At 44.3% G+C, this 24,533-nt stretch overlaps 1 protein-coding gene across 2 annotated transcripts; it reads right to left on the reverse strand.

Annotated features, from left to right (window-relative positions):
* Positions 1-1,809: 1,809 nt before the first annotated feature.
* Positions 1,810-24,533, reverse strand: orc2 (origin recognition complex, subunit 2). 2 transcript variants are annotated; one of them, XM_069934356.1, is made up of 16 exons: positions 24,430-24,533; positions 21,497-21,643; positions 20,221-20,316; positions 19,824-19,910; positions 18,434-18,465; positions 16,851-16,905; positions 15,896-16,050; positions 13,655-13,753; positions 13,463-13,572; positions 12,669-12,801; positions 11,927-12,023; positions 11,555-11,701; positions 11,086-11,257; positions 6,941-7,002; positions 5,167-5,285; positions 1,810-2,324 (listed from the first exon to the last, which is right to left on the reverse strand). In XM_069934356.1, exons 1-16 carry the CDS (start codon positions 24,512-24,514, stop codon positions 2,238-2,240), a joined length of 1,683 nt encoding a protein of 560 aa, XP_069790457.1. In that variant the 5' UTR covers positions 24,515-24,533; the 3' UTR covers positions 1,810-2,237. The 2 variants fall into 2 exon arrangements, with proteins under 2 accessions (XP_069790457.1, XP_069790458.1); XM_069934357.1 differs by lacking the exon at positions 1,810-2,324 and having other exon boundaries at positions 5,170-5,271.

Below are 24,533 nucleotides of genomic sequence, written 5' to 3' on the forward strand. Positions count from 1 at the left end.
GGTGCTGACATGCCTTCTTCACAATGTCATTAGTGTGTGTTGGGTCCAGGAAAATTCCTCTGAGAGAGTGACTCCAAGAACTTTTATTTGCTCACCCTCTCCACCTCTAATCCCCCAATGATTGCTGGTCTTTCCTGCTTGAAGTAAACAATCATCTCCTTGGTTTTGGTGACATTGAGTGTGAGGTGGCTGTTGGTGCACCATTCAGCTCAAGTTTTCATTCTCCCTCCTCTATGCTGATTCATCGCCCCTTTTTATACCACTCTCTGCCATGGTATTGACAGCAAATTTTTAGATAGTATTTTTGTCATACCATGCCGCACTGTCATATGTGTATAGCAAGTAGAGCAGGGGACTATGAACGCAGCCCTGTGGTGCTCTGGTACTGATGGAGATTGTGGAGGAGGTGTTCTTACCAATCCTCAGTAATTGCTGTCTGGAGGTGAGGAAAATCAGGATCCCATTACACAGTAGGGTGTCGCATCTCAGCTATATGAATGCTAGAGTTAACCTATTAGGCTGCTTTCTGTGGTCCTCACTGTACAAGGTAAATAAAACCTGTTATCCGGAATTCAAGCAAGTGGCAAAAAAAAGCGAAGAAAATAGGTAAAAAATGTAGCTTTAAAATTGGCTTGCTTTGCCATCAGTTAGCCAATCACGCAACACGCAATCTAAAGCGAGTGGAAAATTCACTTATACGGCAACTACCAATCCCCAAAGGTGCTGGATATCAGATGTTTTACTGTACAATTTGACAAATAAACTTAAATGCTGTAACGGAAGGGTTGAAGTACTGAAGGTGCTTAGGTGCTCCTTGTGCTACTCCTTCTGTGACGTTCAAATTCAGGTATAATTATAGAGATACAGCATGGAAATTGTCAGTATCTGATCAACCGTCACTAATTATAAATCAATTCAATTTCTTTTTGTTCTCCACACACCCACCAACTCCAACCACCTACGCATGAGGGAAAATTTGCAGTGGCCACTCACTTTAACCTCAATGGTAGGAAATAGCTCAAGAAAATTAACCCAAGTCATGTTACCTGACTTGATAACATTCTTGGTGAAATATCAGAGATTAATACAATCAAGGTGATGTACATGGAGGTCAAGAAGGTATTAGGTTACATATGGCATATCTAGCTAATCAGCAGTTAACACACATGGCATAAAAGGGGCAGGTGGAATTGCTTAAAATGGGCTCAAAAAATTATTGAAGACAGTAGGTGTCCATTAATGATAAATTTGCTTGTCTAAATTTGACAGGTGAAGTATTGGGGTTTGTAGCAAGGTAGAAATTATGAAGGATCCTTGGGCTTTGGAAGCAAGGTAATAACTCTAATCATGCAAGCTTGTTGCTTGTCCAGGGGACCCTTCGCCCAATGGGGATATTTGTGGGTCTTTCTAAGCATTCTTAGCCTTCTTTAAACCTCATGTCAATGTTGAGAGCTCGCTCCATTTCAAGGGGACTGTTAAGAGCCAACTACATGGCAGATGAGGTAAAGTAGATTTTTTTTCCCCTGAAGGATAGCGAATCAGACCAATATTTTTGTAAAATAGTCATTTCATGCGCAACATTCATGGCACCACGTTTCTAATTCCACATTATCTTCATTTCTCAGATGAACCAAAATCCAATGTAAGCCAGTCAGCAAAAACACAGGGATGATGGATGAATGAGACAAATTTGTGCAGTTAAGTCTGGAAGTATCCAGAATGAAGAAATGTGAAGGGAGCAGTAGGACAGAAACAAGAGATGATGTGATGGGAGTTGACAGAAACAAAACATACACAAAGTTCAAGGTGTAGTTGATGCACAATTTGAGATATTTAATAGAATTTTTTGTTTTCTTACAAAATTCTGAAAAGGAGAAACACCATCCATAGGAAGGTGAAAAATTGGTTTCTGAAGTTTAAAGAAAAGTCAACAGGGAACATCTCACCCAACAAAGAATGTTCCACAGAAAGCACTTGAGTCTTGTGTAACCATGACCACAAATTCGCACCTTATTCCTCTGCAACCAGAGGGTCTTGCATGACAGGATCTTGCAATCCACTGAGGATAAGCTATTTGTCACCAAGGTAATAAATGAAGGGACTAGCACCTCTGGGTCTGTGGTTCATTGTAGACATTTTCATACAATCCTTCATAACAAGAGGTGAACTGCAAGTTGAGTGATTGACGTTCAATGCTTTCCTGTAACCATTTACCCAGAGGAATATCCCTCTTCCATCTAGGTCTCTTTATCCTCCATTTCTAGATAGTCATTCAGTGTTGCACAGTCAACAGGGATGACAAGACATTCAACACCACCAGCACCCTGAAAGATAAATTAAGTGACTGCTTGATTACGCAATGTCGAGAACAGGAAACCCCAACAGTAATCCAAGAATCCTCTGCAGCCATGAAGAGCAACTACTCATCTTTAAAAAGACCCGGAACACACCCAGTTCAATTGTAAATATCAATTAGAATGGAATTCTATAGTATCTCCAAAATGACAGATGGGGGAAGGCCATTTTCAATGGGATGAGACTGGATCTGGCGGAGATAAATTGGAATCATAAATTGATAAGAAAAATTGTAACAGAACAGGCTGCCCTTAAGGAATACGTGGTTCAAGGACAGTTATCGTATACTCACATGAGGGATAGAGTTCCCTGGAAAATACAAAGGAAGATAAAAGCAACTTCTTTATTAAAAAAAATTATACAGTACGATAACAGATCCTTCTAGCCGACAAGCCAAAATACACCAATTAACCTACAAACCCCATAGATTTTTGAAGGGTGAGAGGAAACCAAAGCACCCAAGGAAACCCAAACAGGTCGCGGAGTGAACATACAAACTGCTCATAGACAGCGGCTGATTTGAACCCTGGTCACTGGCACTGTAATTGTGTTGAGCTAACTGCCCTCCTTTCTGACCAGCATCATGTTGTTAATACCAGCAAGCACCAGGCAGAAACAAACTAGAGGGATAGAGCAAAATAAGGCAAAGAGAACATTTAAGAAAAGGTTAGCTACCAACATAAAAGGGAGTGTGAAAGTATTCTTCAGGCATTTATTCAGTAAAAGAGTAGGACATTGAAAAGCGGGGCCAAATGAGAACTTGTACATGGATGCTGAGGACAGTGTTAAATAATTAAATGAACACTCAGTATCTGTTTTAACAAGGGAAGAGAAAGTTTCCAAAAGAGTGAAAAAGAGTTGAGACACAGGATATATTTTAAAAGTTGATATTAGAAACATTACCTGAAAAATACAAAGGACCTGATGTGATATATCCAAAGATTATGTGGGATGTACAGGAAAATACCTTCAGAGAATTCAATGGACTTTGGAAAGGAAATGGTCCCAAATGACTGGACAGTGGCAAATGTTAGTTCTACTTTTACTCCCTTGTTTAGGACAATCCAGCAATTACAGGCCACACTCAGTTTAACCTCAATGGTAGGAAATAGCTCAAGAAAACTGACCCAAGACAGGACTGCTACCTAAAGGATAATGGATTACAAGCTGCTACCGGGTTAACTGACCTGATAACATTCTTGGTGAAACATCAGAGATTAATACAATCAAGGTGATGGACATGGAGGTCAAGAAGGCATTAGGTTACATATGGCATATCTAGCTAATCAGCAAAGTTAACACACATGGCATAAAAGGGGCAGATGGAATTGCTTAAAAAGGGCTTAAAGAATTATTGAAGACCCTCTCCTTCCAGCACAGTATCTTTGACCTCCTCAGGAGGAACAAGAGCCTCAAAATTAGGACCTTCAGGATGGGAAAGAGCTTCCCGCAGGCTGTATGTTTGGTGAATAGTGTCCTGCAACAGAGCAAATCATTTCAAAATACTAATATAGATTTATTTTAAATTAGATGTGTATATATACAGTACATGTGATTACTATGTATTGTGTGTGCACCATGGTCCAGAGAAACGGTGTTTTGTCTAGTTGTGCATGTAGTCAGATAATTCACTTGAACTTGAGACAGGAAGTTGGTTTTCCAATCGGAGGAAGATGAATGGTGACAGGGATTGGCGATGGGAATATTGTTTCTTATTGATGACCGAGACTGGGGAAGCAAGCTACAATTTCTATGCAGATATACAAAACCAATCAGAGGATAGTGCTAAACTGCAGCAGGATTGAAACAGACTGGAAGAGTGGGCAGAAGCATAGCAGATAAAGTTAAATGTGAAGAAATACAGAGCGATGAATTTGGCAGGAAGGCAGTCGAGAATAATAATGTTTGAAAAGGAGCAGATGGACCTGGAGTTAAGAGTGTTAATGGAAGTTGAAAAAGTGGTCAATAAAGGAGATAAACTTTTTCAGTTTACGTACAAGAATATAAAAACAATGGTTATCTTAAACCAGTGGTCTAATCTCACTTGGATTATGTTGAATTTTGGTTGGCTCATTATAGAATGAGAGGGCCCAGTAAAGATTGACAAGAATGAATGCTGGGATGAAGTTATAAAGACAGCAAGGTTGGAATTGGTTTCTTTCAAGGCGAGGCAGAAGAGACGTCTGACAAAAGTCCGCAAGACAATGAGGAGCCTCAACAGACCAAATAGTGGGTGTTGTTCCTAATAATGGAGGGGGTCGAGGGCTGGACCTCATGAGTACAAGATAAAGGGAATTTACAGATGACTGAGAAACTTTTACATTGAGTGGTTGGAATTTTTAATTCACTACCTGCAATTGGGATGGAGGCAGGTTCCCTTGTAGCCTTCATGGAGGGAAATGGATGAATTTACGATGGAGAAATTTGCGAAGCTACAGAGAAGAGGCCAAGGGTGTGGAACTAGTAAGTTGCTCTGACAGCTGATGAGGACATGATGGGCTGAATGGTCTCCTTTTTTATTGTGTCTATTCCATGTGATCTTGGCAAGAAGCTTGATCCAAGACATGCTCTGCCCCTCCTTTTCTCTTTAAAAAAGGTTAACTACAAATAACACAATTCTCAGTAAAAGGTGAAGGAAAGGGTTGGTGAAAACAATCAGAGCATTTTAACTATCTGAGATGATCTCCGGGGATGTAGGGTGGGAGCTGGGGATTGGTGAACACCCCCATTTCAGACAGCAAGAAGTTAAGGACCCAACCTCTGGAGCAGATCTGGGAGAGACAACATTTCATCTGCCCTAGTGGTCCTCACCTTTTTACTCCTGATCAGCTTGTGATCTCTGAACTCGGTGAGCTGTGCGCGCAGAGTGAGATTGCTATTCACCAGGAAGGCCTCACGACATCGACGGTAGAAATCCTGAAAGGACAAACCTGAGAGGAAGGTAGAAAGTTACCGAGACCCTGTTCCCACACATGCAGTCAACCTCTTGACTGAATGTGAGACCGTGTTCCCGTGTGAGCAGACAGCCCCTTGACTGAATGCATGACTGTTTTCCCATGCAGACGTCAGAATCTTGATTAAACGTGGGACCGTGTTCCCACACAGACAGTCAGCCCTTTGCCTGATTGTGGAACTATATTCCCATGCGGTCAGTTAGCCCTTTGACTGAAAGCAGGATCTTGTTCCTAACGTGACCCTGTTCCCAGGTGGGCAGTCAACCTCTTGACTGAACAAGGGACCCTATTCTGACACGGGCAGTTAGTCCCTTAACTGAGCTCGGGACCCTGTTCCCATGTGGGGCAGACAATCCCTTGACTGAGTGTGGGAACCTGTTCCAACAGGGAAAAGATACGCCATCAGCAGAAATTGTCCGGTGCCCCTTAGTCAGAAAAAAGTAGTAAATGAAAGTCCCCCCAAGTCACTGACTGTCCGTGGATTTACCTTCAGCCCTCCTGTACCTCTGCAGCCACAAAGACTTCAGTCTAAACCATCAGCAATCTGAACTCCAGATCTAAATCTCCAACATGATTAGAAAAAACTTCAGTGCCTTCAGCACCCTCACATCCTGGTTCTGATACCTCATACTCCTTCACTCTATCAGGAGCCAGTCTCCAGCAGTCCACAGCCTCATGTCTCTTTGACTGTAGTCGCCAGCAGCCTGCATTGATTCTTTGCCTTGAGTCACCAACAGCTCACTGCCTGTACATTCTTCAGCCACAGAACCCTTACTAGTTATAATCCCATAGGTAGTCTCTGCTTACTTCTCAAACAGGTTGTTCTGCCCATTTTCTGGTGCCATGCACCAGTCCTCTGCTTCTAAGAGTCTGCAACACCTCAAGGCCAGTGCCAAACACAGGCACCATCCTCTAGGGCCCAGACCCTGTGATCGCAGGATTTAAAAATAAACTTCCGTTGGTCCCTTTAATAGGCGTTTTAAAGCCTGTATAGAGCTATCAGAAGTAGGAATGGATGGTAGAACCCCACAGAAAAGCGTGTGCCTCCACTCTCTGCTCTCCCCGGATCTGTACTAGCAGCAACACTGCCAATGCAGCAGCTCTGGCAATGCTGTCCTTTTTTCCCATACACCAATATAGGGAGAAAAGCTTTCCCTCTCTTGCAAGTCACAGGCTAATGACAAATCGTCACCCTCCTGTCCCATATTGCAAAAGAAAAAGGAGATAAAGGAAAATCCCTTCGGAGCACAAAGGGTCTCCACACCTCCTCCTTCCACCACCTGCATCCAGCGACCTGCTTTCCATCGCGCCTGCCTCCGCCTCTCATCCATTTCTTGGTGGTCCTACCGAGCACTGCCTCAGGATCCTGTCCTGATGCCAAGCCAATCCTTGCTCAATGCCACCATCTTGCCTCCTTCAGAGCTGCCCTGCCAAAATATTACCCATGGCCACCGTGGCTGATTTTTTCCAAAGTGTTTTATCAGGAACGTGGACTATTCAATTATTTCTGTGAAAATTGTTCAGGATAAACATTTGAAAAATTTTTATACATTAAATCAGAGAGAACTGGTTCCCCCCCCCCACCCCCACCCACATCCAATCTCTCCACTCACTTCCATCACTGTCCTTACCTGGGTGAGATGAGCTATCCTTATTTTCCAATTGGAATCGAGCCAAAAGTTTAAATATTCCTCTGCAGAGGAAGATACATAATTTCAGTCTAAACAAACTGTATCTGAAAATAACTGGTTCAGGCAGAGTTTCTCGCAAGTCAGTTCCTGCTTACCCAAGCCCAATCTGTGGTGAATGTCTGCCAAGCTGCCTGTCTCCCCTCTGGTGAGCCTTGCTGTACTAACATTGGCTGTGCATTATTTCTACTGTTAAGGACACTCCCCTTGGATATAACTGTATATGCATCTATTGTCTTTCATTATTGTACCATGAGTTTCTGCTAATAAAGCCCATGATTATTGTTTGACCACATCATCTTTGTCTACTTCATCAACTGGCACTTCAATTTTATTAGCAGAAATGAATGCAGCATTCCCCGAGTCTATTAGTCAATCAAGAATCTCACCATTCACATTGCCCTGCGGGTTGTAGCTCGTGGTACGGCTGATGGCAATCCCTTTTCGTAGCAGGGCTCGCCGCAATTCAGCGCTCATGAATGCTGAGCCTCTATCGGTATGAATGTTATTGGGAAAACCAAAAATGCTGAAAATTCTGACAAGTGACTTAATGACAGGCGCTGACGAGACGTCAGGGCAGGGTATCGCAAAGGGAAACACGCTAAAGTGTGTAAGGTGAAAAGTACTCCCAATGATGAGAAGAAGAAGAGAATCACCAAGAAAATGCATCCTGGAGCTGCAGGAATGGAAGACAACTGTGAAAAGGGGGAATCTTCAGACGAGCAGGCTGAATCGACTTTAAGTGACGGCGAGGTGAGATCCCCTGTGATAGCTCAATTGACTCCAAAGCTTGGGGCATGTTATGGACTGGAACGGTCGACTATGAAGGGGGAGGTGAATGGTGAGACTCTTGATTGTCTAATAGACTCGGGCAGTGCTGACAGCTACATCCACGAGAGAGTTGCCAGAGCCTTAAATTTGCAGTGATATCCAGCGAACCGAAAGGTATCGATGACTTGTAGTGAACTTACAAAAACTGTACGGGACAAGTGTAAAGTTACTTTAAATTTGCAGGGATATTGCCTGGCTGATATGTGGCTCTTTATTATGTAGGAGCTCTGCCCCCCTGGTGGTACTGGGGTTAGATATTCAATCTCAGATGAACAGTGTAGTGTTAAATTAAATCAACTACCTACACTTACCATCCCCTGCGCTAGTTACTGTGGTCTGTCCACATTAAAGATCAAAGCTCCCTCCCTTTTCAGTGATTTATCCCCCGAGTGTCGGCCGATTGCCACTAAGAGCCATTCTTACAGCAAAGAGGATCATGAGTTTATCAAAGCTGAGACCCAGAGACTGCTTAAAGAGGGAGTAATTGAACCCAGTAAGAGTCCGTGGCGAGCCTAGGTGGTAGTTGTGAAAAATCACAGTAAGAAACGACTAGCTACAGCCAGACAATCAACCGTTACACTAACCTGGATGCCCACCCCCTGCCACGCATCAATGAAATGATTAATCAGATAGCAAAATACAAAGTGTTATCCACTATCGACCTCAAAGCAGCTTATCACCAAATCCCCATTAAAAAAAAGGAATAACCCTATACAGCCTTTGAGGCTGATGGAGGGGGGTAGGGTTATACCAGTTTAAAAGGGTACGTTTTGGGGTCACTAATGGTGTGTCCGTGTTTCAGAGGGAAATGGATAAGATTGTTAGGACGTACGAGTTACAGGGAACATTTCCCTATCTGGATAATGTCACTATCTGTGAGAAAACACAGGCTGAGCACGACAACAACTGAAAGAAATTTTTAGCAACAGCTAAAGAACTCAACCTTACATTTAATGAGGGGAAATGTGTGTTCAACGTGACAGATCTACCCATTCTGGGCTACATTGTCCACAAGGGCGAAATTCGCCCCAACCCGGAAAGAATGGCCCCACTTAAGAAGTTACAACCCCCAAACTCAGCAAAAACCCTTAAAAGGTGTACGGGATTCTTTTCCTACTACTGCAAATGGGTTTGGGACTACGCCATGAAGGGATGCCCTCTGTTTGACACTAAATCCTTTCCTCTCTCTCTAATGGCCTTGAAGGCTTTCGAGAGAATTAAAGCTGATATTGCCAAAGCTGCACTCTCGTCCATTGATGAGGATGTCCCATTCCAAGTGGAAACTGATGCCTCAGATTGTGCCTTGGCAGGAACCCTTAATCAAAAGGGCAGACCCGTGGCATTCTTCTCCCGCACATTACACTGACCTGAACTTAAACATCCTGCCATTGAAAAAGAAGCCCAGGCTATTATTGAAGCTGTTCGCTACTGGAGACACTTTCTAGCTGGCAGAAAATTTACTCCTGTCACTGATCAGAAATCTGTAGCCTACATGTTCAGTACTAAACACAAAAGTAAAATCAAGAATGATAAGATGGCACACTGGCGAATAGAACTCTCAACTTATAATTATGAGATCCAGTACAGACCGGGCAGGTTAAATGATCCTTCTGACACATTGTCACGATCTGCTGCTGGTGCTCAGCTAGAGGGGCTAAAAGAGCTCCATAGCAGACTGTGCCACCCAGGAGTCACGAGATTCTTCCACTACATAAGGGCTAACAACCTTCCTTACTCTCTGGAAGAAGTCAGGAAACTGACTAAAAGCTGTCCTGTTTGCGCAGAATACAAACTGCAATACTTCAGAGCTCCGGAGGCCACTCTCATCAAAGCAACGTGACCTTTTGAGAGGATTAGCTTAGATGTTAAAGGGCCGTTAGCTTCCAACAACAAAAATGTACATTTCCTTACTGTAATTGACGAATATTCCATGTTTCCCTTTGCGATACCCTGCCCTGACGTCTCGTCAGCGTCTCTCATTAAGTCACTTGACAGAATTTTCCGCATTTTTGGTTTCCCAATTACATTCATACCGCTAGAGGCTCAGGATTCATGAGCGCTGAACTGCAGCGAGCCCTGCTACGAAAGGGGATTGCCACCAGCCGTACCACAAGCTACAACCTGCAGGGTAATGGGCAGGTTGAAAGGGCTAATGCTACAGTCTGGAAGACTGTTAATCTTGCTTTAAAAACACATGGTTACCCTGTTACCCAGTGGCAGGAGGTGCTGCCTGAGGCACTACATTCTATTTGGTCTTTATTGTATTGTATACCGCAACAAATCAAACACCTCATGAACGTATGTTTGCCTTTCCTCACAAATCAGGAACTGTGATGGACTGGCCAGCCTGTTTATCTGAGCCTGGGACCGTGCCGCTGAAGATCCACGCTCGGGCACATAAAACAGACCCCCTAGTCCAACCAGTTCAGCTACTGCATAGTAACCCCAACTACGCTCATGTTAAATACCCAGACGGGAGTACTGACACTGTACCTCTAAGAGATCTGGCCTTGCCTGGTTCGCCCTTTCCTCGCACCCCTACTCAGAGTGAGACTGAGAGGTTGGACTCACCCCCCCCAGCCTCTGACCCCCTAGTCAGCTTTCAGATGGCCATGCTGAGGCTCCACTGCCTCACGCTGGCGATTCTGGAGCGGGTCCAGAAGTCAGTCCTTCCCAAACTACTGACCCAGGACCTGTACCAGTTCCCAAGGTTGCAAAGGAGCCACCTGTTTTGAGACGAAACACCAGAATTCGTAAACAACCTGATAGGCTGACATATTCATAAAACATCTCATTATATTTTGATTGCTTGCTAGATACTGGGGTATTTTGGCTGTTAGAGTATCTCAAGGCCAAACCTGGCATCCAGTCTTTCTCAGCAGCTGTCCTTTTGATTTTAACCCTTCTTCTGCCAGGGGGAAGACTGTGGTGAATATCTGCCAAGCTGCCTGTCTCCCCTCTGGCGAGCCTTGCTGTGCTAACATTGACTGTGCATTATCTCTGCTGTTAAGGAAACTCCCCTTGGATATAACTGTATATGCATCTATTGTCTTTCATTCTTGTACCATGAGTTTCTGCTAAAAAAAGCCATGAATATTGTTTGATCACGTCATCTTTGTCTACTTCATCAACTGGCACTTCACAGCCCCCACCAGGGACTCCATTTTAAAAAGAGTTCCCAACACCAAATAAGAGCTTCGCTGTTTAAGGAATACCAAATCCCTTTAACCCCAGAATTGCAACACTCCAGCAATTACCTAGCATTGGGAGTGAGGCTGCGCAGCACGTGAGTCAACGAACTCAAAGCCAAGGCTCCTGACTGTTGAACCAGTAGCGAGTTTTCATATGAAGTCTCCTCTGTGTAGGGCTTAAAGGTTGTCACCTCGTACCACAGCCAATTAAAGAGATAGCTCCGTGTCTGATCCCACACTGTCAAACAGGAAACATGTCACTGTTGGTTAGGTTCATCTCTGCTACTCCAGATGGATGGGGCCCAGGGGCTGGGCTGGCAACCCAGACGGCCGTGGCTGGGGGCACGTTACCCCTCACTAGTCAACAAAAGACAGAAATCCCCAACCTCCCACTTACACAAAAAAAGCATGGCACATCCCCACCAGTCCAAACCTAGAGCCACAATTTAGAGAGGATCCGCAGATGAACTCTGCGAGATTAACAGCGGGGCACATTAGTTCTAGCATAGCATTGATCAAGGTCAGAGGCACTCACTTAAAGCAGCATTTAGATGATCGATGGAGGCAAGGAGATGGACACCAGGGATTGCAGCAAGTTGGCTCAAAATCTGCTGGTTCCGGTCCCCACGTAACATCTGCCCATCGATGTTATGGATTATAAGGTAAAGATCTAAATCGGAATCTGAGCAAAAGATACACATAGCAGGTGCAGTACCAAAATAAAAAAAATCCACCACAATCTCTGCACCCTCCCTCCACCACACACAAATTATCCTCTTGAGGAGGGCTCATATCATCCTGACCCCATCATGCCCACATCTCCACCTTCCTAACTCACTTACTCTCCCCACCTTGTCTCATCCTCTCTACCAGATACAGAGCCTGGACAGAAACAGTGATAACTCACCCTCATTAAATGCCCTGATAATGAAGCTTAGTTGGTCCATGGGGTTCCGAAAGCTTCCCTCATGTTGCAAAACTTCTTCTGTAATAGAGTTCAGAATCTGTAATACAATAATTGCTCAGTTACATAGAAACATTACCCCCAACCTCTCCTCCCTCAACACTCCAACCTCAAATTCAGATAGTACACCAAGAAGAGGTCACTTGAACAGAGCTCATCACCAGGCAGAAAAGGATATCATACCTGCAAGATTCTTGCAAATTTCTACAGGTGTACCATGGAGAGCATTCTGACTGGTATGGAGATGCCAATACACAGGACAGGAAAAGGCTATAAAGGGTTGTGAGCTCAATCAGTGCCATTATGGGCATCAGTCTTCACACTATTAGAACATCTACAAGAGGTGGTATCTCAAGAAAGCAGCCTCTATCATCAAGGCCCCTCACTACCCAGGCCATGCCCTCTTCTCTCTGCTACCATCAGGAAAGAGGTACAGGAGCCCAACGTAACATGCTTCTTCCGCTCCACCATCAGATTTCTGAATGGACAATGAACAGACACTAATTTATTTATTTTTTTAAATAATGTATTTACGGATATGTAATTTATTGCAATTTTTGCTGCCACAGAATAAACAAATTTCACAACAATAAACCTGATTCTGAACCAGAGCTTCAAATCACATGCAACCTTTGCCCTCTGCCCATCTACTGCAAAAGGAGAAACAAACTTGGCCAATTCTTACCATTTTAAGAGTGATGCCTGGGAAGAATCCATTCACCATCATATGGACACTGTTCTCCAGCATTTGAGATCGGAAATCTTCCAGCAATTCCCTCTTGGAGCCAAGTCCATACAACAGAATGCTGAACCCTAGTCTTAAGGAAGAAAGAGAAAGTGGTGAATTACTGGTGACAAGTTCTCCATGTTCACCCGGCGGAGTGCTGGAGTGGCTCAAGACTGGCTGAAGGGGTACCAGATATCGGAACCCAGATGTGAGAGGGAGCTAAGGGTGGGAAGGCCTCTCAAGGAGCCTCGGACGATGGAGGCTTTCTGATAGTGTTGGAGGTTTGGATCTGGACCTCAGGTTGCCAATAGTTTGTACTGAAGTCTGTGTAGCTGCAGGAGCACTGGAGGCGAATCCAGTCAGTGATTCTAAAGAGACTCTTTTGCTTCTCTTTCTCATTTCACATAATATTATTACTGTTTTATTACATGACAATAAAAGAATCTTGAATCTTTAATGTCTCAAAGGTTGCCACCACCAACCTCCCATCCTTCTAAACTCCATTGAGCAGAGACCCAAGCTACTCAATCTCTCTTTATAAGCCTGCTCATTCACATCGAACATCTCCACAGTCACTGCAAGAACAAGCAAACTCCCCACAGACAGCGTCCAAGGTTGGACCGAACCTGGGTCTCGGGCTGCAAGGCAACAATTTGACCAGCCAAACCGCTGGACTGCATTGTGCTTCACTATGTATTGCATACTTGCACAATCACCATTCCTTGCCCAGAAAGCCTCTGTTCTGTACTCACCGAGTTTGCAACATCCATTTACAAAAGAAGTCTTTGTATCCGTTGTTCAGCTGCCTGATCTCAGCTGAGAAAGGCAAATTGTCATTTCTCAGTAACCTCACCAAGGTCTCCTACAATGGGTCAGGAACAAATGATCACCTTCCAGTCCACGGCAGCTCTATCCCAGCCATTAGCTATTAGATCCCCACGTACCTGGTTCAGCTTTGGGGTCTGAAGCTTCTGCAAGGTGCGGTCAGAAGTCAAAACTTTGGAACTACTATGAGCTTCAAAGTACAGCTCAACAATGCTTGGCTTAAAGGAAGAAAAGAAGAAAAAAAAATCAGCAATTCATGCTATCCTAGAGATCGAGTGAGTCACTACTTTGCTAAGGCTCAGTTGGTTTCACGCTCAACTTCAAAACCTGTTTAAATCCCACTCCAGAAATCCAGGAACAGCAATCCAGGTCAAGGCACCAAGTGGTCTAGTGAGTCTTTTGGATAAGACATAAAATTAAGCCTCTCTTCTGCCTGGGCATCAATCATCCCAGTACCCAAGAAGAGCAGTGTGAGCTGCCTCAATGACTACTGTCCAGTAGCACTAACTTCTACTGTGATGAAATGCTTTGAAAGGCTGGTCATGGCCAAAATTAACACATACCTAAGCAAAGATCTGGACCCATTACAATTAACCTATTGCCACATTCACTCCAAGGTAGATGCAATATCGCTGGCTCTTCATTCAACTTTGGATCACCTTGAAAACAGCAACTCATACATACAGCTGCTCTTCATAGACTACAGTTTGACCTTCAGGCTCGCCAGTGAGTATACTTTGTGACGTGTCTGAGGAGATTCGGTATATCACCGAAGACTCTCGAAAACCTCTATTGTGGAGAGTATTCTGGCTGGTTGCATCACCGCCTGGTATGGAGGTGCCAACTCCCAGGACAAGAATAAACTCCAGAAGGTTGTTAACTCAACCTGTGACATCAGAGGCACTAGGCTTCACTCCATTGAGGACATCTACAAGAGGCGGGTGACTTTAAAAGAAAAGCAGCCTCTATCCTCAAAAACCCCCACCACCCAGGCCAAGCCCTCTTCACTCTGCTACCATTAGGAAAAAGGTATAGGAGCCTAAAGATGAGCACTCAATGGCACCAGGACAGCATCTTCCCAGCTGTCAACAGATTCCTGAATAATCAATGAACCAAAGACAATGCCTTACTTTTCATGCAGTTAATATCTTTTTTAATAATAATGTTGTAAGAAGGTTATACAGATACACGATCCTTTATCCGGAACCCTTGGGGGGACAGTGTTCCAAATTTCAGATTTTTCTGAATTTCAGAAACCCAGATTTAAGCCCACCCGAATTGTGCTGCCGTATCCACCCCCACCCCCTTCCAGTCGCCCTGCCGCCTCTCCCCCTCCCCCCCCTTTGCCCACCCGACTCACGCTGCTGGTCTCCCCCCCGCCCGCCTGACTCACACTGCTGGTCTCCTCCCCCCCTCGCCCGCCCGACTCGCGCTGCCGGTCCCTCCCATCTCGCCCACCCAACTCATGCTGCCACCTCTCTCCCCGCTTTCCAGATTTTGAAGCTTTTCCAGATTTTAGATATCTGGATAAAGGATTATGTACCTGTAACATGAATGTTGGCACTAATGATGCCACCACGAAACACCACATTTTATGACTTGCTCATGACAATGAATCCAGATTCTGATTCTGTTCAAGTAGATAAAAGAGGTCCCAAACTGCTGTTCTGAAGGAAATCCAGGGTGCTGTCTCACCCAAAACATTCCATCAATTCTCATCAAAACAGCAGGCCATTATCCAACTGGTCTTTGTGAGCCACTCCTGCAACCAAACATTTCTTATATCATATCACTGGTATAGTTTCAAGACTGAACTGCACCATGGATAATTTTCCTTTTGGCAACTCAGAGGTAATTAATCAACCTTGGGAATTACAGGCACAGGTTTAGAAAGAAACATAGTGCTAAGTCCTTGAACACACTAAGTGTAGAATACTCAATTAAAGAACAAAGTCTGCAGACACTGGGGTCAAGTGCAATGCACAAACGTACGAGAGAAACTCAGCAGGTCACGCAGCATCTGTAGGAAGTAAAGGAGCTTCGTACCTGAGCCCTTCGACAAAGTACGAGCAAAAAACAGGTAGGTGTCTGAATAAAAATTTGCGGGATGGGGCAAAGATGAAATATGGAATGAATGACATCAATCTCAGTCACAGAGCAGAAGAATCCAGCAGAAGCAGCTCTGAACCACATTGACCCAGCATTTAGTCAATTCATCAGTACATTTCCTGAACACATCAAGGAGGGAGCATGTTCCTTGATTTGAAGCAAGACAATGGTTGGAGGGTTGGATATTTTCCTATTCTCAGAATTAATCTGCCTCCGGATCAGTGCACCATCCTCAAACTCACAGGACCTACCTGGGAAGGTTTTGTGGATTTCCTGCCAGGAGATGGAGCTGAACTTGCTACTTCAAGCGCAGGCCTATGACTGGTATCTCCTCCTGGGGAGTTGCCCTCTTCCTCCTCCGTGTCAGAAGATGAGTAATCACTCGCACTACTGAGGCCAGGTGATTCTGGTTCAAACAAATCCAGATTCAGTCAGATGTTCCACCCACATCCCACCACCCAACTGTCCACTTCACCCCACCTCCCACCAATCCAAATTCAACACCGCCTCCCAACAAAATGACACAACAGCCAAGGCACCCCCTACTCCTTGACTGCCCACACTGAGCACATTGCCCTCTTTATCCCAGGTAGACTATACACAAGCTCTCCCCCACCTCCCCAAGCCTTTCACAATGAGAATGGCTGCACATCTTACTTCGGACTCCCGGAGGAGAATGGTTGCATTAGTGGAAACTTCAAGCAGAGATTGGGGAGAGTATGTAATGAGCTAAAAACACAGAGTAAATGCTGGAGGAACTCAACCGGTCTCACAGCATCTTTCGGAGGTAAAGATATATTACCGACGTTTCGACCCCGAGCCCTTCAAGGTAAAAGCTGCCAGAAGAAGTGGTGAATGCAGACTCTATTTCGACATTTAACAAAAATTAGGACAGGTACATGGATGGGAGGGGTATGGTCCAGGTAAAGATCAATGAGACTATGCCGAATAATAGTTTGGCCTGTTTCTTGACTGTAGTGTTCAATGAATAGCTGTGCCTCACTAACCAGCTCCATCTCACAACCATAACTCTGACTTCCTCAAAAGGCTGATTGCATGGAACTTCCCCCCTCCTACCCACTGTGCACTCTTCCTCCCGACTACATAATCTCCACTCTATTCCTATACATTTATGACAAGAGCATTTCCGCATTTTGATACTTTTCAACCCTGGAACAAGTCACCACGAACCCACAGAAGACTCACCAATCAGCCTTTTCCTCAGCCTATAGGGGGTTGTGGAGACAAACCGCCTCTTACTCTGCAGGGGAGAAATATCCACTCAGAACAGTCTCTGATCAACCCTCAATAAGTCTTCAATCCCTGTTCCCAATCCCTCCCACAGACAGACAATATCTAACAGCATTAGTGTCAACACCAACATTTATCCTTCAGGATCTAGGTATTGATGGAATTTCAGATTTTAGTTTATTATCTTCTGATTGTACAACTCGCAAAACAGTGTCCTTCAGTCTTTGGTGCAAAAACATGCAAACACACAACACACTACAAACAACACATTAGGGTCGTTTCTAATTGCCTGTGAGAAGATGCAGTTTCTCATCCTGGTGATTCTGGCTCTGATACGCTTGTATCTATTTCCCGAAGGGAGTAGCTGGAAGATGCTGCATGCATGGTGGAAGAAGTCCTCAATGATTTTATGCGCCCTCTTCAAACAACAATCTCCATTGATTACATCAATTGGGTGACCCCATTGATTTTCTCTGTCACTTTTATGGTCCTATGCTTGACCTCCAATCCAATGCTCTACAACAACCATACCACACTGCAATGTAGTCAGCCAGGATGCTGCAGAAATTTGACAGGATGGTGGCCAGTAGCCTTGCCCACCTCAATCTTCTCAGCAAGTGAAGCCATTGTTGCGCCTTCCTGACAAGTGAGGATATGTTGTGTGTCCAGGATAGGTGGTGGGACTTGAACCCATCCTCCAAATTATTAATTCAGGCATTAAGAAGGAAACTCTGCAGTTGTTGGGTGCTAGTGAAGTACACTAAAATGCTGGAGAAATTCAGCAGGTCATGCAGCATGCTTAGAAAATAAATGGTAGTCAGTTTTGGGCCTGAGACGGGCTCAAAATATACTTCTCTCTAATGTTCCTGCTTGTTTAGGCCTCTGGTTTACCAGTCCAACAATTTAACCACTCCTCCGTTACGAAGAATCAGAAAATTAGTTATTGTTGTCAATGCTAAATCCACATTTGGATTGCACCTTCCTTCTGACACACATTGTAACTCTTGATGCCAGAAATAATATCACAGACCAACTTTTAAATATCAAAGTGTATGGGCCACTTACAGTTTGAAGTTCCTGCCCCTCTTGTCCCTTCAAGCACCACCAATACAGCTGGGGTTAAATAATAGTGCAGTTCCCTCTACACATTAAAAAATTCCAGCACTTACAACTTGTTGAGAAGAGGAAATACAACTTTGAATGAAAATAACTAGTCAAAAGTGCAGTGGTTAATGCTACTTCCCCAAACACCTCTAGTGACATCTGTGTGGAATTTACACATTCACCCTGTAGACCAATGGTTTCCTCCAGGTACTCAGGTTTCTTTCAACATGTAGGTCAATGGATTAATTATAGAATGTGAATTACCTGTAGTTCAAGTGGGTAGGATAATCCATGGTGGAGAAATCAAGCAGTTACATGGGAATAAAAGGGCAATTCGATTATTCTGTTGGTATAAACACAATGGGCCAAACAGCCTCCTTTTCTGTTGCAAGAATTAAAAAAAAACCAATATTTGAATTTCCACCCTTCCTTACCTTTGAGGGGGTCTTGGTCTGGATCGATTGTCCTAAGAAGACAAAAACTAAGCCTTAATCTCCACAAACTAATTAACCCTGATACCAGTTTCTGAAATCAAGCAGCCCAAGTGGTCCTGGTTTCAAGTTGGTCAGTTCCAAATTACTACATTTCAGGTGGAGGAGCAGTAGGAACTGAAACTGGTGTTTGGCCACTGATTCAGGGAGAAGATAGAAAGACTGAGGGCAACCTCAGATCTCGTCAGAGTCAAACAGCTCAGAAACAGGCCCACAAGAGACTGCAGATGGTGAAATCTGGAGCAATGCTGCAGGAGGAACTCACAGGTCAAGAGTAAAGAGAAAGGTCGATGTTTTGGGTTGGAATCCTTCAAGTCCCTTTGGCCCACTATGTTAACCTTTTTGCCCAACTACATTAATCTCATTTTCATACATTAGGGCTTTATCTTTTATGCCTTGCCAATTTTAGTGTCTAAATGCCTCAAACATAGAAATTGTATCGGATTCCCCCACTCCTCTGGCAGGAGTTCCCATTATCAACCACTCTCTATTGCTTGATCAGCAGCCCATGACATTGAAGATCCAGCGATGAGGGGCTAAGAGGGAGTATGAGGAGGAGGTCGAAAGAGAGCTAGTGATGAAGGTTGGAAAGAGGGAGGGGAAAGGGAGATATAGTGATGAGGAGCTGAGAAGAGGATGTGGTCGGGGTAAAGAGAGATCAAGTGACAAGCAGATAAGAAGAGGGAGAAGGAGAAAGGAATATCAAAGTCTAACATTGATACATCATTCACAAACAGAGGCCATTTCAAAGTACTTCAAAGCTGATTTAGTTTTTAAGTGTAGATACTTTTGTAGGAAATGTACAAAGTCAATCCCCACAATAAAAATGCAGCAGTTCCCCTGGTCATGGGTGACAAAGATATATGGAAATCGACTGTAAGCAAACGGCCTGTACCTGGGAACAATGTCACCCCCTTTAGCAATGCTGGTTGATGGATAAATACTAAGAAACTGGTGCAAACACCTCTCTCCTTCAGAATTACCGTATGAGGCCTTTTCAGTCTGTCTGACTGTACAGGCAGGATCTCACATTAAAAACTCATCCAAAAGACAGTTCTGTACTCTTCATCAAGCTTGGAATTTTCTGTAGAGTCTCAAAAAGTGCTCACACTTGAGGTACAACTGACAGTGGGACACAAAGTCAAAAAAAAAATTCAGCCTCAGCTACAACGCCAACATTAATGAAGAACATGCAATACAAACTTGAGATTCAAAGACAAAAATCATCAGCTCCAGTCCAATTGATTACTTGGCTGCCTAGCTTAAAACCTGTTACCTCTCCAGCCTGCCAGCCATGTTCCCCAATTATGACTCAAGCTCTCCAAGGACTCACCGCGATTCCCATTTTTATCCTTCGTTCGTGGACTGTTGGCAGCACAAAATGTTACACTTTTCCCAGGGGTGTGAGCAAGTTCAGAGGCTGAAATTCGAAACAAAATGAAAGAACAAATCAATAATAAATTGTTTCATCACCACAATCTCTAGTGCTGGAAATATTCCTTCCTGCTGAAAGAATTTAATATAATTCTCTCCACAGGTATCACCACCATATTATTAATTGGGTCTGTATAGAACATTACTCTGTATAGGAACCTATTCTACAAGTATCAGAGCCTAAGAATCCACAGAACAGCATCGAGTTTGTTTACAGTTCAATATTGAGTTCTACATCTCAATATCTTGAGCATAACCCAAGGTCCTCAACACTCCCTTGCCAAGGATGGACTCACCCTTCTTTGCCATCATGTTTCCCCTTTTGATGCTTTGAAAGGTAAAGACATCACCACCTGTTGTGTGCTCTGCATTGCTCGTGTTTTCGGAGTAGTCTGCAAATTCAAAGACTCAAATTCAACTTTTCAAACTGTACCTCTATCGGTCTGGTTCAGCTAAAAAAAAACGTACAATATGAAAAATCCAAGGACAGTTATTGTGCATGTGGCACCTTGGATAGATCACAAGATAAAAGAGCAGAAGTAGGCCATTGAATCTCCTTTGCAACTCCACCCTGAGATAAACTGTTCTCACATCTAGTTCCAAATTCTGGTCTTTTCCCCATATCCCTTGATACCCTGACTAATTAGATACCTATCAATCTCCCCCTGAAATGCCCAATGATCAGCCTCCACAACTGTAAGTGGCAATTAATTCCTCAAATCCACAACCCTCTGGCTAAAGAAATTTCTCCTCATTTCTGTTTCAAATGGGTACCTTCTAATGCAGGTAGAGATTTACAATTCCCAACATTTATAACTGTTAGCAAAGATTTCAGCACAGTATGTCGGCATTTATATTGTATTAGCCCAATAGTTACATAGGGCACGGTATATATATTGAATTGAATGATTTTACCCATCTTGCAGTCTTCTTGTATTATATCAGTGGTTCCCAACCTTTTACTTTCCACTCACATACCACTTTAAGAATTCCCTATGCCATAAGTGTTCTGTGATTAGTAAGTGATTGCTTAAGGAGGTATGTGAGTAGGAAGGGAAGGTTGAGAATCATTGCTCTAGACCCAATTGTTACTGAAATATTTTATTTGAGAAAAATTGTCATTGGCCCATTTCCTTTGGAGTTATGAAACCTAGGAAGGGAAGGTTGAGAATCATTGCTCTAGACCCAATTGTTACTGAAATATTTTGTTTGAGAAAAATTGTCATTGGCCCATTTCCTTTGGAGTTATGAAACCGTGCACATAACAAATCAGTTTGGAATGATTAAAACAGTGGTTTTCAAACTTTTTCTTCCACCCAAATACCACCTTAAGCAATCCCTTATTAATCACAGAACACTTATGGCATAGGGAATACTTAAAAGTGGTATGTGAGTGGAAAGTAAAAGGTTGGGAACCACTTATTATATTTTCAGAGGTCACAGATCCTCTACCCATCTCTCCCATCCATCCTTTCCGCTGTGAACTCCTGGTTCTGAATTGGTCTTATTCCATTCCAATTACATTTGAACAGCAATGTGCTGAATATCACCAGCGTGCAGTGTACTTAGTACCTGTACTGTCTGCTCCAAGAGCATCAATGTAATCCTGTTCATTGAAAATCTCTTGACTCTCCCCATCTGCCTGTGTCTCCCTCCACTGTTTGGAATCTGCCTTTGCCCTCACAAATTTCCGGGATGCGGTATTCTGAGGCTTAATGCCTGAAAATCAAAACAAGACATCTATTAGTGGCAAGCAGCATATGGTCCTCTTGTCAGAATGAAGTACAGTTGTTCAGGTGCATCCACAGTACCACAACTTCCTCCAGCCCATTCAACCTACAAGCACTGTTCAACCCCATCTTACTAGGCTACCTGTGCTAGTTCAGGTAACCTGTATTTTATCAATATTCACGATCATGTCTGAGTCTTTTAAATGTTGTGCATCCTCTGACCATTCATTCCACATACCTACTAGCCTCTGTACTAAAGATGCCCCTCGGGTCCCATTTAAATCTTTTCCCTCTCACGTTAAATTGATGCAGTCAAGACTCCATGTACCTGGGCAAAAGATACAGGTCACAAAAGTTCTGGAGAAATTCAGCAGGCATCACAGCATCCTGATGAAGAGTTCAGGCCCGAAACATCAACTATCTTTTACTTCCTGTGGATGCTGCATGACCTGCTATGTTTCTCCAGCACTTTTGGGTACTGCACTGGACTCCAGTATTTGCAGATTTTTTTTTAGCAGCTGGGGAAACGTATCCATTCCCCTTGTTTTCAATAAATTCAGCACCTTGATTCCAAACACGTGCTGCATTTTACCCAGAGGTTTCATACCCTTTCAAGTGTGAGAGCAAAGGGATCTGCCAAACAATTACACCCATCTTTAGCCTTTCCTTCCTCGATTCAAGTGAGTCGTTTCCTGAGCAACCTTCCCCAATATCTTGAAGTTGAGTACCTTGCATCAAACACACCGTTCTTGGTGACGTGCCACACCTGTCTGAGATATTTCATAATCTCTGGCCTCTTTTTTCCTGAGTCTTGGTGATGCACTCCAATCCAGTTTCACGTCCACCACCCCCTCTGGACTCAGAATCAGAATGTCACGTCACAAAATTTGTTGCATTGCAGCAACATTTTAGTTCAAATATTGCTATAAAATACATATAAAAAAATAAATAAATGAGTGCAAAACAAGAGAAAATTAGGTAGTGTATGTTGTTCATTGTCTATTCAGAAATCTGATGGTGGTAGGGAAAAAGCTGATGGGTGTACATCTTCAGGCTCCTGTATCTCCTTCCCGATGGTAGCAGTGAGAAGAGGCCGTAGCCTTGGTGGTGATAGTCTCTGAGTGTAGAGGCTGCTTTAAGAGACAGCTCCTTACAAATGTCCTCAATGAAGTGAAGACTGATGCCCATGAAGATGCTGGCCAAGTTCCTGTGCATGAGCACCTCCATACCAGACAGTGATGCAAGCTGTAAGAATGGTTTCCATGGTATAAGTGTAGAAATTTGCAGAAGTCTTTGGTGACATTACCAAATCTCCTCAAACGCCTAATGAAGTATAGCTGCTGGTGAGCTTTTTTCATGATTGTATCAACATGGAGGCCCCAGGATCAGAGAAGTTTACACCCAGAATTTGAAGTTTTTAACTCTTTCCACTGCAGATAAGGTTTGGTTTTTGTTCTCCTGTTTTCCTCCTCTTGAAGTCCACATTCAGCTTATTAGTTTTACTAATGTTCAGTGCATCGACAACGAGATAGACAACAGACTCGCCAAGGCAAATAGCGCCTTTGGAAGACTACACAAAAGAGTCTGGAAAAACAACCAACTGAAAAACCTCACAAAGATTAGCGTATACAGAGCCGTTGTCATACCCACACTCCTGTTCGGCTCCGAATCACGTGTCCTCTACCGGCATCACCTACGGCTCCTAGAACGCTTCCACCAGCGTTGTCTCCGCTCCATCCTCAACATTCATTGGAGCGACTTCATCCCTAACATCGAAGTACTCGAGATGGCAGAGGCCGACAGCATCGAATCCATGCTACTGAAGATCCAACTGCGCTGGGTAGGTCACGTCTCCAGAATGGAGGACCATCGCCTTCCCAAGGTCGTGTTATATGGCGAGCTCTCCACTGGCCACCGTGACAGAGGTGCACCAAAGAAGAGGTACAAGGACTGCCTAAAGAAATCTCTTGGTGCCTGCCACATTGACCACCGCCAGTGGGCTGATATCGCCTCAAACCGTGCATCTTGGCGCCTCACAGTTCGGCGGGCAGCAACCTCCTTTGAAGAAGACCGCAGAACCCACCTCACTAACAAAAGACAAAGGAGGAAAAACCCAACACCCAACCCCAACCAACCAATTTTCCCCTGCAACCATGTCTGCCTGTCCCACATCAGACTTGTCATCCACAAGTGAGCCTGCAGCTGACATGGACATTTACCCCCTCCATAAATCTTCGTCCGCGAAGCCAAGCCAAAGAAAAGAAGAGTGCAAGGTTGTTGTTGTGAGACCACTCAACTAACTAAACTACTTCTCTTCTGTACGCTTCCTCATTACTGTCTGTGATTCTGCCAACAACTGTACTGTCATCGGTAAATTTATAGATGGCATTTGAATTGTGCCTGGACATATAGTCATGGGTGCAGAGCGAGTAGAGCAGTGGACTGGAAGTGTCCCAGACTCGTTCTCTTGCTTACCTCCCAGCCCACCCCTTTACCCATCCCGACTACACCCCTTACCCACCACACATACCCACCCGCCACCACACCCCACCTCCATTACCCACCCCAGTCCGGTAGGGAACATATCCCTGATTTCAACCCGCCGCCCCCGGAGAACACGTCACGGTTCCCCGGATTCACCCCGCGGCCTCGCGGAGGCCTCACCCACCCCCAAGCCTCACCCCGCGGCCTCGCGGAGGCCTCACCCCGCGGCCTCGCGGAGGCCTCACCCCGCGGCCTCGCGGAGGCCTCACTCACCCCCCCCCCAAGCCTCACCCCGCGGCCTCTCGGAGACGTGATCCAACACATCGCTGTCACTGACGAAGCGCAGCTCACGGAGCCGCAAACTTGGTCGCGCCATCGCCAGGCAAAGAACCTCA

This window comes from Narcine bancroftii, chromosome 4 (genome assembly GCF_036971445.1).
Source record: "Narcine bancroftii isolate sNarBan1 chromosome 4, sNarBan1.hap1, whole genome shotgun sequence".
Taxonomy (NCBI): Eukaryota; Metazoa; Chordata; class Chondrichthyes; order Torpediniformes; family Narcinidae; genus Narcine; species Narcine bancroftii.

Coding starts and splice junctions, on each gene's coding strand:
- orc2 (XM_069934356.1), bottom strand. CDS start 24,514: ATGGCGCGACCAAGTTTGCGGCTCCGTGAGCTGCGCTTCGTCAGTGAC. Junction 19,911..20,220: donor AAACATGATGGCAAAGAAGG/GTGAGTCCATCC, acceptor TTCGAATTTCAG/CCTCTGAACTTGCTCACACC. Junction 2,325..5,166: donor AGCTGATCAGGAGTAAAAAG/GTGAGGACCACT, acceptor TTTATCTTTCAG/GGTGCTGGTGGTGTTGAATG.